General features: G+C 44.7%; 1 protein-coding gene across 1 annotated transcript in view; it reads left to right on the forward strand.

Annotated features, from left to right (window-relative positions):
* The window catches only part of ADCY7 (adenylate cyclase 7), a 79658-nt gene that overhangs the window by 52491 nt on the left and 11767 nt on the right, over window positions 1-15400 (forward strand). The window contains exons 10-16 of the mRNA XM_033156757.1: window positions 1502-1634; window positions 6779-6967; window positions 8038-8081; window positions 10264-10317; window positions 10593-10673; window positions 12590-12671; window positions 13926-14023. Coding sequence (XP_033012648.1) covers window positions 1502-1634; window positions 6779-6967; window positions 8038-8081; window positions 10264-10317; window positions 10593-10673; window positions 12590-12671; window positions 13926-14023 — 681 coding nt within the window. The remainder of the gene's footprint in view (window positions 1-1501; window positions 1635-6778; window positions 6968-8037; window positions 8082-10263; window positions 10318-10592; window positions 10674-12589; window positions 12672-13925; window positions 14024-15400) is intronic.

The following is a 15400-nucleotide window of genomic DNA, read 5'->3' on the forward strand; positions in this document are numbered from 1 at the left end:
CTGAAGCTCAACTCTGCCCATGGACAAATTTATTAAAGAGTTTTATCAATCGCTTGATCCAAGAGCTCTCTAAGTGGTGTCCAAATAAGACCTGTAGGTAAAACACAGATCAGATCCACCAACCAATTAACCCCCCCCCCACAAATGCATATAAAACCATTGTAATCAAAACACAGATAAAAATCAATACAGATTTTAAAAACCAAATATAGCTTGCTGATTATATATCTGGGTAGCTGGTTCCCTTTTGGAGAACAACCCTAACGATAGGAAGGTGCAGGGATGAAACTATTTAACCGAAAGAAGGTGTGTGTATATGTATTTGGAGCTTAGTGCATTACAGCTGGCGTTGTTTCAGAACACTGCCTGAGAAACTGTGACGCTAGCCAGCTGAGTAAACTCTTGGATGGTTCTGCGTTGTGTAATATATCTAGATGTTGCTCTCGAGAGCTTCCAGCCCTTTTTGAGAGCCATTCAGCAACTTGTTCAGACAGGGGTGGTGGAGGGAAGAGTGCTTTTTTTTTTTTGGTATGAATTTAAATTAATGTTGCTGGCCTTCCCAGCACAAGCAAGCTGTCCTTGAAAACGAGACGAGCAGTTTGCACAAGTATTGAGAGTGTGTATATTTTATAATGATCCCTAGGGCTACAGCTAATCCACGTGTGAGTCACTGTGCATATCATTAACATTCGCTTGCATTAAATTCATGTGCGGTACTGAATGCTGCTGCATGATGGTATCTATTAATAATAATAGTAATCATGTCTCCATGAATATACATAGTGCTTTGCAGACAAACACAAGGGAGGGGGAGACAGATCTGTGCCTTAACAGGTTTACAGTCTAAATTTTGCTTGCCTCATCTCCCATACTGCTGAAAGAAAGGGTGCCACATAACGTTTGTTCCACATTTGCAAGGAATCATTCCTGCAGCATGGCAACACCTGCACTTTGGTACTCCCTGCCCATTGGTACTAGGCAGGTGCTTTCTCTGTACAGTACTATACCGCTGAAACCTTTTTGTTGTCATTGCTGAAGGAAGCCTATGCAGACATGCAAACTGGGACATGCATTTTAATGTGCAACTTTTATAATGTGTGCTTTGAAAACTGCTCGTTTATTTTGAAAATTTTAGGTTAACTTGCTTTTAATGTCCGGTATTATCGGTATTTTTAATGCGTAATTTATTTAAACCACTTGGAGGTTTTGACAATTAAGCAGCAGATAAATCCTATATACCTTCCTTAATAAAAGAAAATAAAACTGAAGGCACTGCACAAAGCCCAGTGAGGAAGAATAATTGTGCTATGATGGATTGCAAATAAGCAAAGCTGTTAAATAGCAATGCTGCCAGGATCCTGGATTTGGCTTCCAAGGCGTGAAGCTGTTGAGAAGCACAGGCTTGTCAACAGCAGCCATTGATATGGAAATGAATAACTTACAGTGACCTTTCTGCAAATGTTTCAAGTCTTTTGTGCTCCTGTCTCTTCCCTCTCTCCAGCCGTGTACACATCACAGAAGCAACCCTCAGTCACCTAGGCAAAGCTTATGAAGTGGAAGATGGGAATGGACACCTCAGAGATCCTTACCTTGAATCCATGAATATCAAAACTTACTTGGTGATAGACCCGAGGGTAGGTGTGCTTTTACCCTAAGATACACGTGCTTAAAAGTGTGTGCACACATTTCTCTGCCTGGCTTATTATTTTTTGCAAGTTATAAATGGAATGTTGCCTGGGATCTCCCTCCCCATTGGCTGAAGTGCTGTGACATCATCACGTTCTCTGATTGTTTGGGAGGTAGATGCCTGTGGTAAAATGTTTGCAAATGATGTTGCATCTGTGAATGAAGTGGAATTTATTTATTTATTTTAAAAAGTTTGGCTATGAAGAACTTCATACTGGAATTGAGGGTGTGATAACTGTGAGCTGGGGTTTTTTCCCCCAGAAAGGAAGGAGAGGCAGAGATAGAATGCAGGTGGTGACAAAGCTAGATTGGGCAACCCGAAAGCAGAATGGTTGAGTAAGCCCATGGGTGTGGGAGACAAAAGGACGGAGTAGTGGTGGGGGAGGGGAGAGGGAGAACCATGCATAGGGCAGGGATAGCCAGTGTAGAGGCTTCTAGATGGTCTTGGCTACAACTCCCAGGGTTTATGGGAGTTATTGCCCACAAACATTTGAAAGGGGCACTACATTGTCATATCCCTGGGGAGAAAAGGGATGGAAAATAAGAGCAAGACTCAGAACTGGGGACCAGTGAACCGTGCAGAGTGTTGATATGAGTGAGCCTGAATTTTCACATTGATTTGAACAAGCCAAATCTGTCTGCAGGTTTCTGGGGCACATTTGGGTTTCTGTGTGCATGTGAGCCTGCACATAAAATATATCTGACAAAAATTTTGTTGTGTGTGAGGGGGAGTCAAATAATTTGCTTTTTAGTTCTGCAGTCTAAAACACACACACACACACACACACACACACACACAAACCCCTGCACCTTGTATTTTGTAGCTGAAATAAGTTGAGCAAGTCTGCAGGCTTAATCTTGGTCAAGCAACCCCCTCAATTTATTTTGCATGGCTGTGCTTATGTTTGTTAGTTGTCGTTGTTTTGCTTTAAGTTTTTCAAGATACAGAAAGGAGTTGCAGGGGGTGGGGGGTGGGAATTGGGACAGCGAAGGCAATAAACCACAAAGAAAGATAGCGACCGTGGACTGAGAACTGGGAGCACAGACAGTGGGGAGGCAGGGCTGCAATTGCATAACGAGGCTGAAATAAGTATTAGACATTCAGTTGCCAGGGTCCATGGATCCATGAAACAATGGCTTATAGAGTTTGGTCTCCAAGGAACACTTCAAGTATCCAGAAAAGGCTGCTCTTTAACTGTGTGTAATTAAAAGAATATGCTTCAAGCCTCCCACGTTCTGCCTTTAAGTGCAGCTCCACTGGCATTCTGAGAAAAAGCGAGAGAAAATAAAAGGTACTCCAGGGTGATGCAGTTTGTTCTGCTCAGCTCACACATGAAACTGTGTGCTGCAGTTGAGGCCAGGACCCTCTTAAGCTGGTTCCCAAGATTAAACGTGTGTTGAATATATGGCATGGATGTGGCATGAGACCTGTTGGACACATTCATGCCTCTTTTTTGCCTTATCCCTCACCACTAATAACTATTTTAGGTGTTAGTGCTAGTGTGTTGTTGTTGTTCAGTCGTTCAGTCGTGTCCGACTCTTCGTGACCCCATGGACCAGAGCACGGCAGGCACGCCTATCCTTCACTGCCTCCCGCAGTTTGGCCAAACTCATGTTAGTAGCTTCGAGAACACTGTCCAACCATCTCATCCTCTGTCGTCCTTTTCTCCTTGTGCCCTCCATCTTTCCCAACATCAGGGTCTTTTCTAGGGAGTCTTCTCTTCTCATGAGGTGGCCAAAGTACTGGAGCCTGAACTTCTGGATCTGTCCTTCTAGTGAGCACTCAGGGCTGATTTCTTTGAGAATGGATAGGTTTGATCTTCTTGCAGTCCATGGGACTCTCAAGAGTCTCCTCCAGCACCATAATTCAAAAGCGTCAATTCTTCGGCGATCAGCCTTCTTTGCTAGTGTACACAGTCCTAAATGGCTTGGGACCCCAGTATTCAAAGAAGCAACTCCCCCATGTCAACCATCTCAGTCCTTACGATTGACAGGGGAGGACCTGTTGGTGATGCCGCCTCTGACTGCTGCCAGGTTGGTGCTGACCTCTGACAGGGCCTTATCAGTGATGGTTTCCCATTTGTGGAAAGCTCTCCCCAAGCAGGAAAGAAGACATTCCTGTTTACCTAGGCATTTGATGACTGAGAGATACTAGCCATAGCAGCCTTAAACTGGTAACTGTCATAGTATAGGATTGCTTTTGGATTGTTAGCACATTATTATTTTATTAGTACATTCGTATCCTGCCTTTCCTCCAAGGAGCCCAAAGAGGCGTAAATGGTTCTCCTCTTTCTCCTCTTCGTCCAGCAGAGTTTTTCTGGGTTGTACGGGGCCTTTTACAGGCTGGCCCAAAGGAAGTGATAGAACCAACGGTAGCTCACTGTGACTTGTTTGCAAAGCATTTTGAGGATAAAAATCGCATTCACCCACCAAGACCTTGACTCTGCTGTTATAGCAGATGAATCTCATGGGGTGTCCAGAGCACAGTCTAGTCCTGTTGTGTTGGATGGATGAGTTTCAGTTGGTAAGGCTCAAGGATGTGGACAAGGTGCTCGGATTGGTCAGGGCGTCCGCTTATGCTCTAGAGCCTTCCCCCTCTTGCAGATAAAAACCAGCAGGGAGGGAACAGCTAGCAGGGCCAGGGAGGTGATCAATGCCTCTTTACGAGAGGGGGTGGTCCCTGCCTGTTTGAAGGAGGCAGTGGTAAAACCACTCCTTAAGAAACCTTCTCTGGATTCGGAAAACCTAACTAACTACCAGCCAGTTGCTAATCTCCCTTTCCTGAGCAAGGTTCTGGAATGAGTGGTCACAGACCAGATCCAGGCACTTCTGGAAGAAACTGATTTTCTGGATCTATTTCAGTCGGGGTTTGGGCACAGAAACTGCTTTGGTCGCCCTGTATGATGACCTCTGTCACGAGAGACAAGGGAAACATATCCCTGTTCATTCTTCTCGACCTCCCAGCAGCTTTCGAAACCATCAAACATGGTATCCTTCTGGAGCGACTGTCCAAACTAAGGGTGGGTGGCACTGCTTTTTCGGTGTTTCCAGTCCTACTTGGATGGTCATTCCCAGAGGGTGTTGCTTGGGAAATGCTTTTCGGCCCCATGGAACCTTCAATGTGGGATTCTGCAGGGCTCAATCCTATTCTCTACATTGTTTAACATCTACATGAAACCACTGGGCAGGGTTATCCAGAGGTTTGGAGTATGTTGTCAGCAGTATGCTGATGATACTCAGCTATGTTTCTCCTTTACATCTTCAGGTGAGCCAGTGGAAGTGCTGGACCAGTGTCTTGACTTGGTAATGGGCTGGATGAGAGCCAACAAACTGAAACTCAGTCCAGATAAGACTGAGGCACTGTTAATGGGTGGTTCCCTAGACCGAATGGGTGGGAGATCGCCTGCTCTTGATGGGGTTACACTTCCTCTGAAGGAGCAGGTTCGTAGCTTGGGGGTGCTCCTGGATCCTTTGCTGTCGCTCAAGGCTCAGGTGGCCTCAGTGGCAGCCCAGAGTGCCTTCCATTGGAAGTACCTCTGCATTGGAAGGAAGGGTCATAGCTCAGTGTGTAGATCAACGGTCTCCAGAGTGGGCTGTCCTGTCCTCTAGGGGGCGCTGGGGTTACCTAGGGTGGCTCTAAGAGGCAAGTGGCTGATGGGGAGGGCTCGCGCACTGGAGGTGTAAATGAGTATTAGTGGTATCAGTGGCTCAAGTTAATCAAATCTGTTGAATCAGTTAAACTAAATGGTTTAAATTGGATTTTGAATAAACGTGCAATTAATTGTTGCTGTTTAGAATTTTATTGTGTTGGTAGCTGAATCGTCATATTGTAGAGTTGGAAGGGACCACAAGGATTGCAATACAGGAATCTTTTGCCCAATGTGGGGCTCAAACCCACGGCCCTGAGATTTAAGCTATCCCTCAGTGGATTGTGCAAACCACTATTCTGAAGAATGCTTTTCATGGAGTAAGGCACAGAGCACTGGGGTGGAGTTAATGGAACTGGGGGGGGGGGAGATGGCCTGAAAATGTTTCAGAACCACGGGTGTAGAGCATACACTTTGCATGCAGAAGTTTCCCCTATTCATTCACCTACATCTCCAGATCAAGTGATAAATGATGGGACAGTCCCCCTGGCTGCCATAAGGCACTAGAGAGGCTTTGCAGGTCAGAGCAGGCAAAAGCGGTCTGAAGTCAGTGTTGGCTAACCTGTTGCCCTCCCAGATGTTCATGGACTCCAGCTCCCTTCAGCCTCCGTATCAGCCAACACATGGCCAGTAGCCAAGGATGACAGGAGTTGCAGTCATAGGAAGAGCCCAGCTGGGTTGGACTGAAGGCTGACCTAGTCCAGCATCCTCCTGTTTTCTCAGTGGCCAAGCTGACCCATGAGCAAGGCCTGAGTCCAGCAACATATGAAGGGACCACAGGCTCCCCATCTCTGGGCTGGGTAGGCATAGGTTATAAGGTTATAAGGGTTCCTGTACCATTTCCTGTATAATTTCATTTCACCATGTTTATTGTGCCTGGCACCTGTTAAGACTTTTCTGTAAGACTGTTCAGTTGTGTAATCTTAACATATAAGTTTGTTTTAATGTGTATATTTCTTCAATAACTTCTGATTTTACTGATAAATTACACTGTTAGCTTGCTTTTAATGTTCAGTTTTTAACCAGTATTTTTAAACAAATGTCTCATGTTTTATGGTCACTGCTTAGAACAGCCTTCACCAACCTGGCACCCTCCAGATGTTTCAAAACTCATTTTGGCTGAAGCTGGTGGAAGTTGTAGCTTTGAACATCTTAAGTATCATAGAATCATACAGAGGATCATTTAGTCCAACCCTCTACTGCAGTACAGGAATATTCATTCAGCTGTCCTTTACGGGCATCAAACCGGCAACCTTGGCATTATCAGCACCATGCTCCAACCAACTGAGCCACCTAGCCATCCAAACTGGAGAGTGCCAGTTCGGCTTAGAGGTTACGGATGAGTCAGCAGTATATGAATTCTGTCAAATAAGTAATTTCATTTGTTTGTTATATCCAGTTTTCTAAAATGTTCGCTCGGCTGTCTTGTTTCTCCCTGGGTTCAGTCTAAGCAGCGCACTTCCAACAACCATCTCCCACAAACCACCAGAGTGCACGATGGCTTGAAGATGAGGGCCTCTGTCCGGATGTCGAGGTTCTTGGAGACCTGGGGGGCCGCGCGGCCTTTTGCTCACCTAAACCACAGAGAGAGTGTGAGCAGTGAGACATCTGCACCAAACAGAAGGCATAGGAGGGTGAGGCTCTGTTGCTTTTTGCTCTTTCTTCCCAAAACTCTCAGTTTGGACTTGGTTGGCTTTTGGTTGTTGTTGTTGCTTCAAGGAGCCAGAAGTAAATATTGGGAAAAAAGGGTAGAAAAAGGGAGAGAAGTCCTGTCCTGTCCCATCCCGTCCCCCCACACTCTACCTATGGGAAGCGGAGTTTGTGGCCCAGTGTGGCTATGGGGTGGGCGGGTACAGCCATTTCCCAGCTTCAGCATGGCAGTGGAAGGTGTTTTCTATTTAATAAAGACTTATTTTAATAATAATAAAAAAGGAAGGTGTTTTCTTGCATGGCTAGCTGGGAGATCCCATGAGACACTGGGGGCCAACCAGCATTGTTATTTTTGTCTCCTGATGGGCGGGATGTCAGAACAGACCTGGGTGAAGACTTCACCCACCCAGGTCCCCTCTGAGGTGATTTAAATGGCTGGGGTCGAATGTATTACATACATATCAGTTCTCCTTTTGACACCAGTCTCAGTCATAGGGTGTACAGATGGTCAACAAAAAGTAAAATAATAATAATCCGGAAGCACAGTCCTTTATTAACACCTTTCCACTTGTGGCTCATTTATTTTATTTTTTTACATTTTGTTTTATTTATTTTATTGCAACAAAATCCTGTGTGTAAGATGTTAAGGATGTTAAGAGAAAATACCACAGCAAAGAGCAGCATAAGATCAACCATAAAATTACATTCAGAACGCAAATGTAAAATAGATATTTTTTGTAGCAAAAGTGAATAAAGCTATAAATGTCAGGTCACATAGGGCATCTGCTTCCCTACCTAGGCAGTCTTGCAAATGACACGAATCTTAGGTTTGTTCCCCCGTCATGCCACTTCCTGAGAGGAAGCCAACCCCTTACGTTACAGATGCAGAAACTCAGCCAACCGTTTAACAGACTTTCTATGTTATGGGAAGCTCACAGGTCAGGGGCTCTTCTGTGCAGCTATTTCACTTGTTGAATTCATTAAATTATATTTACATGCTCTAAGAGGGAGGGTTGGAAAAGCATTAATCCCCTACCTTTTCTCTCTTGCTTAGGAGATAGCTCTGCAGTTGGTGAGCCGCCAGAGGACTACAGAGAGGCAAGTCATGCATGGTTATAACACATGTTAGATCCTGTGGTGTTGTGTGTGTACTACTACTACTACTACTACTACTAATAATAATAATAATAAGCCAGCACAACCAACATAATATAAGATGTTTACAGTAATAAAAAGCTCTGGGAGCTCCCTGGAACAGAAGACCTTTTGCTAAGCATCTGAAATGTCAGTGAAGATGGAGTTGTAAAACTTTGGTGCCCCTGTCAAGAAGGCCCTGTCTTGTGTAGCACATAAATTGGTTTGCAGGTCTTACTGAAGGCTCAGTAACTCCACTGCACGTGGTCTTTGAATCATTTTCTTTGGAAAGTTGTTCTTATTCTGCGCAATATTCCTCCGTGACTTAAGCAGAAGTAGGCTGCATATTATTGTCTTGATTTTTGTATTAGATTTGGCTGATTCTTCTCTCTGCACAGTTTGACTTCAGATTTACAATTTTAACAGAAGAGTGCCCTCGTGAATGTTTTCATGTGAGAAATTTTAAAAAATATATTTAAAAAATCACCCCATACTAGGGTTGCCACCTTTTGGATTTCCTCCCTGGACATTATCCTCCAAAATAAAACGAAAGTTGTCAGGTGGACAATGAGCGGCTTCGAGGGAAAGGAGTTACAGTGAGTTGTGGAGGTGTTAAGCACACCTGTCCTTAGCTGATTCTCCACTGAAAATCTACCCCGCTCCTAAAATGGCAAGCAATCAGTGTTTACTTCCATTACATTGCATAATTAGGCTCAGATATGGCTTTTAAAATGGTTAGAAAAATTCCTGGAAGATGAGGTCCATCCAATTTAGCTCTAATAGCTAAATGGAACCAAGCCCAAAGGCAGTATAACCCTGCAAATCCGGTGCTGTTAACAGGCAACAGGGGAGCACACAGAAGTCTGCATTTACCTGGCAAACTGTTGCAAACAAACTGCTAGACTAAATGTTATGTTGTGTGCAGCTAGCTCTGGCAGAAGCAGACAAATGTGTCTGAGGAAGTGAGCAAATGGACTTGGGTGGTGTTTTCCTCCTGTGCTCTTTTGTCACTTTATTTACCCAGTGTTCAGGCAGCCGTGGTTCACTTTCTCACCCCCAACTCCACATACAGCCCCTCAATTTAGTCTCTCAAGCACAGCGGTATCACTTTGAGCTCTGGGTGAGCCACGGCAAGTGAAGAGAAGAAATCCACAGCACTTAGCAAGCTGCTCCCTTCTTTTCTATTTCTATTTCTATTTCTATTTCTATTATTTCTATTTCTCTCTCATTCTCTAGACTCCTCAGCAGAGCCAGGCAGCAGAAGCATGAGTAAGGATGGAATTTTCTGAAAACCTCAATATCTAGCTTTTCCGCACAGATTTTTTTCTAATCACATATTGCTCATTAATTTTGTTTGGAAGCCTCCCCCCCCCCCCCGGAGCGTCAGCTATAAATATTAACAGTGCTGTCATACACATTATTATATGTATACTATTATATATGCATGCACTCCAGGTTTCCTGAAGTAACTGGCACATAGACAAGTACATGCAAAAATGTGTATGTATTTGGCAATACATTTGTAAAATTATTCATGAGCCTTGACTTTTATGTAATATTTGTATTTTGTGTGTATAGCTTCACATATAATTAGTGTTTGGGGGGGCAATACCCCCAAGATTGCAGAAACGGCTGTGATACAGCATGAAATTATCTGTGAACAAATCAAGTGACATCAGACAAGGGCTGGGCAAAGAGGGGGAAACAGTGTCCTAGGATCCTTCAGCTCTTTCTCCCAGCCATTCCCAGATCATGCACCACCTCTGGGTCAAAGGTTGCTCTGCAACATCAGGCGTAGGTAGAGCTTCCAACTGCTGTATCATCTCAGGTGAGAAACAGACAGGTTTACTCCATGCTCATTAGTTATTTTGTTCACAACAAACAAGTCAAATTTTTGTTTTAAAAATACGCTCTTGCACATTACTTTAGGACTCCACACTTTTTCAAGATGCAACACAGAGATTGTCCCCCCAAAAAACCAAACTTGAGATGTTTGCTTTTATTTTGTCCACCTTATGAAGACGGGCTGCTATAACATTAGTCTTTTCATAGGTGATTAATCTGATCATTTCTAATCAATGCATGACATCAAATTTCTCTCTCTTTTCTCTTTCCCCGTGTTTGTGTGTGTGTCTGTGTGTGTTAGTCTGGATAGGTCTAGACAAGAACCATTGTGTCCTCCTTCAGTTGTAAGCTATAAGTGAGTTTCTCTTTCTTCTGCTTTCTGTGTATGCTGTGTGCCATAGAACAACTGGATACTCCCTTGGTACTTTCTCCTCTCTCTGCATTATATTTATATCTAAGCAATACTTGAGATACGTTGGGCCCCTTTAGTTAAAATTGGCCAGCATGCATTTTCAGCTTTTGCTTCTGCAAAATGTAATTAAAAGGTATGTAATGATTACTCAGTGCACCTGTTCTCTTGCATTTTGGGGAAACGGTTTATCTGGATGATGTTTCTCTGCCTGTCCTTAGGAATACCTCTCAGAAAGGAAGGATGGAAGAAGAAATTAACGACAAAATGATGTCAACCATCGAGGGCCTCAGTTCAGCCAAGTAAAGGCACCACTCTTTTCTTCCTGTCCTTGAAAGAATAGCCTCATCTGCAGAAGGGGTGGGGCAGAGAGGACCAGGGATTTCCCCCATGCTTATTTTCTATAGTATGGGAGTGCAGGCCTACTTAGAAATATCGCCCCTTCATCATAAATGTGTGTGGGGAAAACAGATTGTGTTTTATTCAGTGATAAGCAAACACACTCCTCTGCTGCTGCCTTTTCAGTGAATTGTAACATGGAAAGGGACACGGGTGGCGCTGTGGTCTAAACCACTGAACCTAGGGCTTGCCGATCAGAAGGTTGGCGGTTCAAATCCCCGCAACGGGGTGAGCCCCCATTGTTCAGTCCCTGCTCCTGCCCACCTAGCAGTTCGAAAGCACGTCAAAGTGCAAGTAGATAAATAGGTACTGCTCCAGCGGGAAGGTAAACAGCATTTCTGTGCACTGCTCTGGTTCGCCAGAAGTGGCTTAGTCATGCTGGCCACATGACCAGAAGCTGTCTGCGGACAAACGGCAGCTCCCTCGGCCAATAAAGTGAGATGAGCGCCACAACCCCAGAGTCATCTGTGACTGGACCTAACGGTCAGGGATCCCTTTACCTTTACCTAACATGGAAAACAGGTTATGGGGTTAAGCATAAAGAACACTGCACTTTTGCATAGGTTTCAGGTTCCCAGAATTGTAGCCCTAAAACACTGGTTTAAATAATCAGAATTACCCTGTGTTGAAATACAGCTCATAGCTGTCTGACTGCTACAAAACCCTCGGCTGAGTTTTGAGAAGAACAAAAAGGTAGAAAACCAGAAGTGGGCTTGACAAAACAGGAAATTGATAAATGTCCTCTTATGACATGACTATTAATTAGGAGGTTTATTACTCCGGCTCCTTAAGAGCACTTGTGAAATCAGGAAGCTTTTTGAGTTCAGAGTAAGAGTCTTTAGGTTAACACAATACAGATGTCAAGGGATTCGCATGACACCCTGCTGCTTATTGTCTCTGGCGATACTAGATAATCCTAAGAAATGCAGCTTTTTGAAAAATTGCACAATACAAACTTCAAATCAGAAGTACACAAATGGAATTCCAGAGTTCTCTGCAAGGTCTCCTCCCACCTCTGCAGCCCTGGCCTGAATTCAGGGTTCTTCTGTGAGTTCAAGGCGGTGGGGGTGCAAAGACCCCCCCCCCACTTCCATCAGGGATTGGCTCCAGTCAAGAACTCCTGAGTAGAGCCAATCCCAGCAGGGCTTGCTTTTGGTGCCAAATTAAGTACATGCTGAAGGCAAACCCCACTTGCAGAGACACAACTGGCAGCCCTTTTTTAGGGCTCTCGATTGTTTCTCCACAGATGTGTGCGGCCAGGGGTAGCGGTGTGGAAAATTACATTGAGGGCCAAATTAGGAGGCTGGAGGTTCCCCATCCCTGACTTAGAATATCAGTGGTCTTGGGTCTTAGAGCGCTGGTCTTCCACTGAAGAATTGGGACCCACTACTGGGTCACAACAGAAGCACTATCGCCACGCAAATGTATGCCAGGAGATTAAGAAATGGTTCCCGGGTGTATATTTGGCTTAAAAGTGGGTCCTGGGTTTGTAAAGCTGGGAGGTACCCACTCTAGGGTATTCATAGTGCTTTACTTATCTTAGTTATTTTCACAACAATAATCTTGTAAAATAGCCCGTATAGCATAGGTGTGGGGGGAGCCTTAGTCTGGAGTGGGAGACACATCCCTAAGGCTGCCTACTGAGTTGATGGCAGTGGTGAGATCTTATTTATGGGTCTTCTCAGTTGTTTGTGCTTTGGGGAGTCCAAAGTTCTCTCCTCACATGTACCTTTTTGCGGTTCCATCTTGCTCTGCATCGTTTTATCTTGCTGCCATGCATATGTTTTCAACAAGCATTTCTTCTTCTTCTTCAATGCAGGCCGTGGTGTGGTAAAAAAGACGACTTCCGTGGGCTGTGTGGGTTCTTGCTATGTTTCGTAGAAATGGAGCTTGAGAAAGAGGTTAGTAAGCGAAGCATTGTGGCCTTCCTGTTTGTAGAATCTCGGGGGTGGAAGGTGGCCCAGCCCCCCTAAGGCAGGAACTTCCGTGGATCCATCCTCCATTGGCACCACAGAGAAGCAACCTGATTCTTCCTTGGGGGCATCACCTCGTTGGGTCCTCCTCATCTTACCCTCTGAAAGGTTGAGCACCACCAGAAACTATTTTCGGGAAGTCCGAAGAACTACTTTTCTGATAAGGCTGCTCAGAGTATATGGTTGCTAACTTTAAATATCTGAAGGTCTGTCACATGGAAGAGGGAGCAAGCTTGTTTCCTGCTGCTCCAGAGGGTAGTGCCAGAACAAATGGACTCAACTTACAAGAAAGGAGATTCCAGCTAAACATTAGGAAGACCTTACTAACAGTAAGAACTGTTTATCGGTGGAACGAACTCCCTCAGAAGGTGGTGGACTTCCTTCATTGGAGGTTTTTAAACAGGGGTTGGATGGCCCAGGTATCCTTTAGCTGTGGTTTTTGCATTGCAAGCAGTTGGACTAGAATGATGATCCCAAGGGATCCCTTCCAGCTCTTCAGTTCTTTGATTCTGGATTGAGGAAAAACTGCATTTTTTGTGCTTTAAACAGGCTAGTGTGTACACAGCCAAACTCCCAGCCTTGACCCTAGGGAGGACTTAATTCATCAGAGAGGCCAAAGTGTTCACAATGCCTACTCTCCGTCTCAACAAACCTGTCCTTTCTTTTGCTCTGTAATCTCCCCAGAGAGCAAAGCTCACATAGGTCTTCATCATTTCTTGCAACTTCCACTCTTCACTGCCTCTGCCCCACTCCCGTACCCGCTTGACTTTCCCACCTTTGTACAAGTACCCATTGTGTCTTGGGCGCACTGCTTGTCCCTGGTTTTGCACCCACACCAATGCTCATTTCTGAAATGCTGAGATGGTAAGAAAACACCGGAACTCAGTCCTCCTGCCCAAACCCTCACAGGGATAGTACAACAAACTGGGAGACATCATGGATTTTATTTTTGATCTCCCTCCTTTCTCTTCCTCATCATGCCTTTAGAGAGGAGGAATAAGAACTATTCATTTAATTTGCCTTTTTTAAGTTGTCAGGTTCTAACATTCATGTCTTCTTGTGGCCTTAGCAAAGAACTTGTTTGGTATAAGGCATACAGCACCCAAGAAAGCTAGTCCTTATGAGCTGACCAAAATTATGTAAATCTGAGCTAATGTCTTTGTTTTGTTTCCCCATCTCCAGTATCGCACAATCCCGATCCCCAAACTGAGGGGTTATTTTGCCTGCGCCAGCATTGTGTTGCTGTGTATGTTCCTTGTACAGATTTCCATAATGCAAGGGTAAGTGGTGTCCCCCCCCCCTTCCTTTTTAAATACGTTGCATACAAGTCTGCTACAGGGGCAGTTTAATGTAATCCAAAGATTGAAGTAGTTAATGCTGCCCCCTGGCCCCAGACTGCAGAATTGGCATTGTTACGGCTGCTACATAATAGACATCCTCCATTTGTAAGAACTTGGATCATACAGTATCCACAACTTTGGAACTTCCTGCTTATTGATATCAGCCAGGCTCCTGCGCTGTATTCTTTTCAGCCCCTGCTAAAAACATTTAGGCAAGCCGAGGCAGTTGTTCCATATGCTCCAAAGCTAAGCATGTAGGAACACTGAAGACGCCAGGTGCTTCGGTTTCAAGAGACTGGTGTGCAAGTTCTGTTCCACACAGCGGAACTTCAAGGAAAACACAACTAAAATTCACTCCAATAGAAGGTACATGATTTGTTCATGTATGTGCACAGAAAATACTCCATCTAGCTGAAAGGAGATTTACATTGATTGCTGCAATGCATCCCTACTGACTATTGTTGCGTTTTTAAACCATATTTTATTGGTTTTCAGATATACCAGGACCAAGGAAACAACCACAATAATATTATTGTATAAGCTTAGAAGGTTGCATGATCTTAGAAGGGTGTGTGGCTGTGGGGGGGGGGGTGGGTATGGCTGTGAGAATCACGAAGAGACCCTGTGCTTGTGATTATTATTATTAATGAAAATTGTACACTGCTACATTTTTTTTAAAACACCTACATCCTCAAAGCAGTTTACAAAAAGATAAATCAAGGGGAAAAACCCTATCTTTAAAACATAACAAAAGTTAAAATACTAAAACGGATTAAAATCATCTCAACTTTTTAAACAGCTAAACAGTGTTTAGCAGGCACCAAAAAGGGTATAGCAAAAGTGCCTGCTTGATCTAAACAGGCAGGGAGTTCCAAAGTGCAAATCCTGCTTCACTATATGATGGAGTTCTTACAAAGGCGGGACAGGTAATGAGGGGGCCTCCTGCAGTTGTTCCACTTCTGCCAATTGAAGCGGTTGAGTGGGCTCAGGCCACTGCATTACACTACTGCATGGGTCCCCAAACTAAGGCCCGCGGGCCAGGTAAGGCCCGCGGGCCTTGTTTATCTGGTCTGCGGCAACCCCCAACGCCTGCTGCCGCCGCCCACTCTTTCCGGCGCTGCACTGCATGGCTGCCCACTTCCGGGTCAGAGGAGCATCGAAAATAGCTTGTGCGCATGCACATGCGTTATTTCCGGTGCACATCCGGGTCGGAGGAGGCCAGTGCACATGCGCACAAGCTATTTCCGGTGCTCCTCCGACACGGAAGTGTGCTGGAAATAGCGTGTGCGCACGCGTATGGGCACGTGCTCCCCCCGG

The sequence above is a fragment of the Lacerta agilis genome, chromosome 8 (genome assembly GCF_009819535.1).
Source record: "Lacerta agilis isolate rLacAgi1 chromosome 8, rLacAgi1.pri, whole genome shotgun sequence".
NCBI classification, from domain to species: Eukaryota; Metazoa; Chordata; class Lepidosauria; order Squamata; family Lacertidae; genus Lacerta; species Lacerta agilis.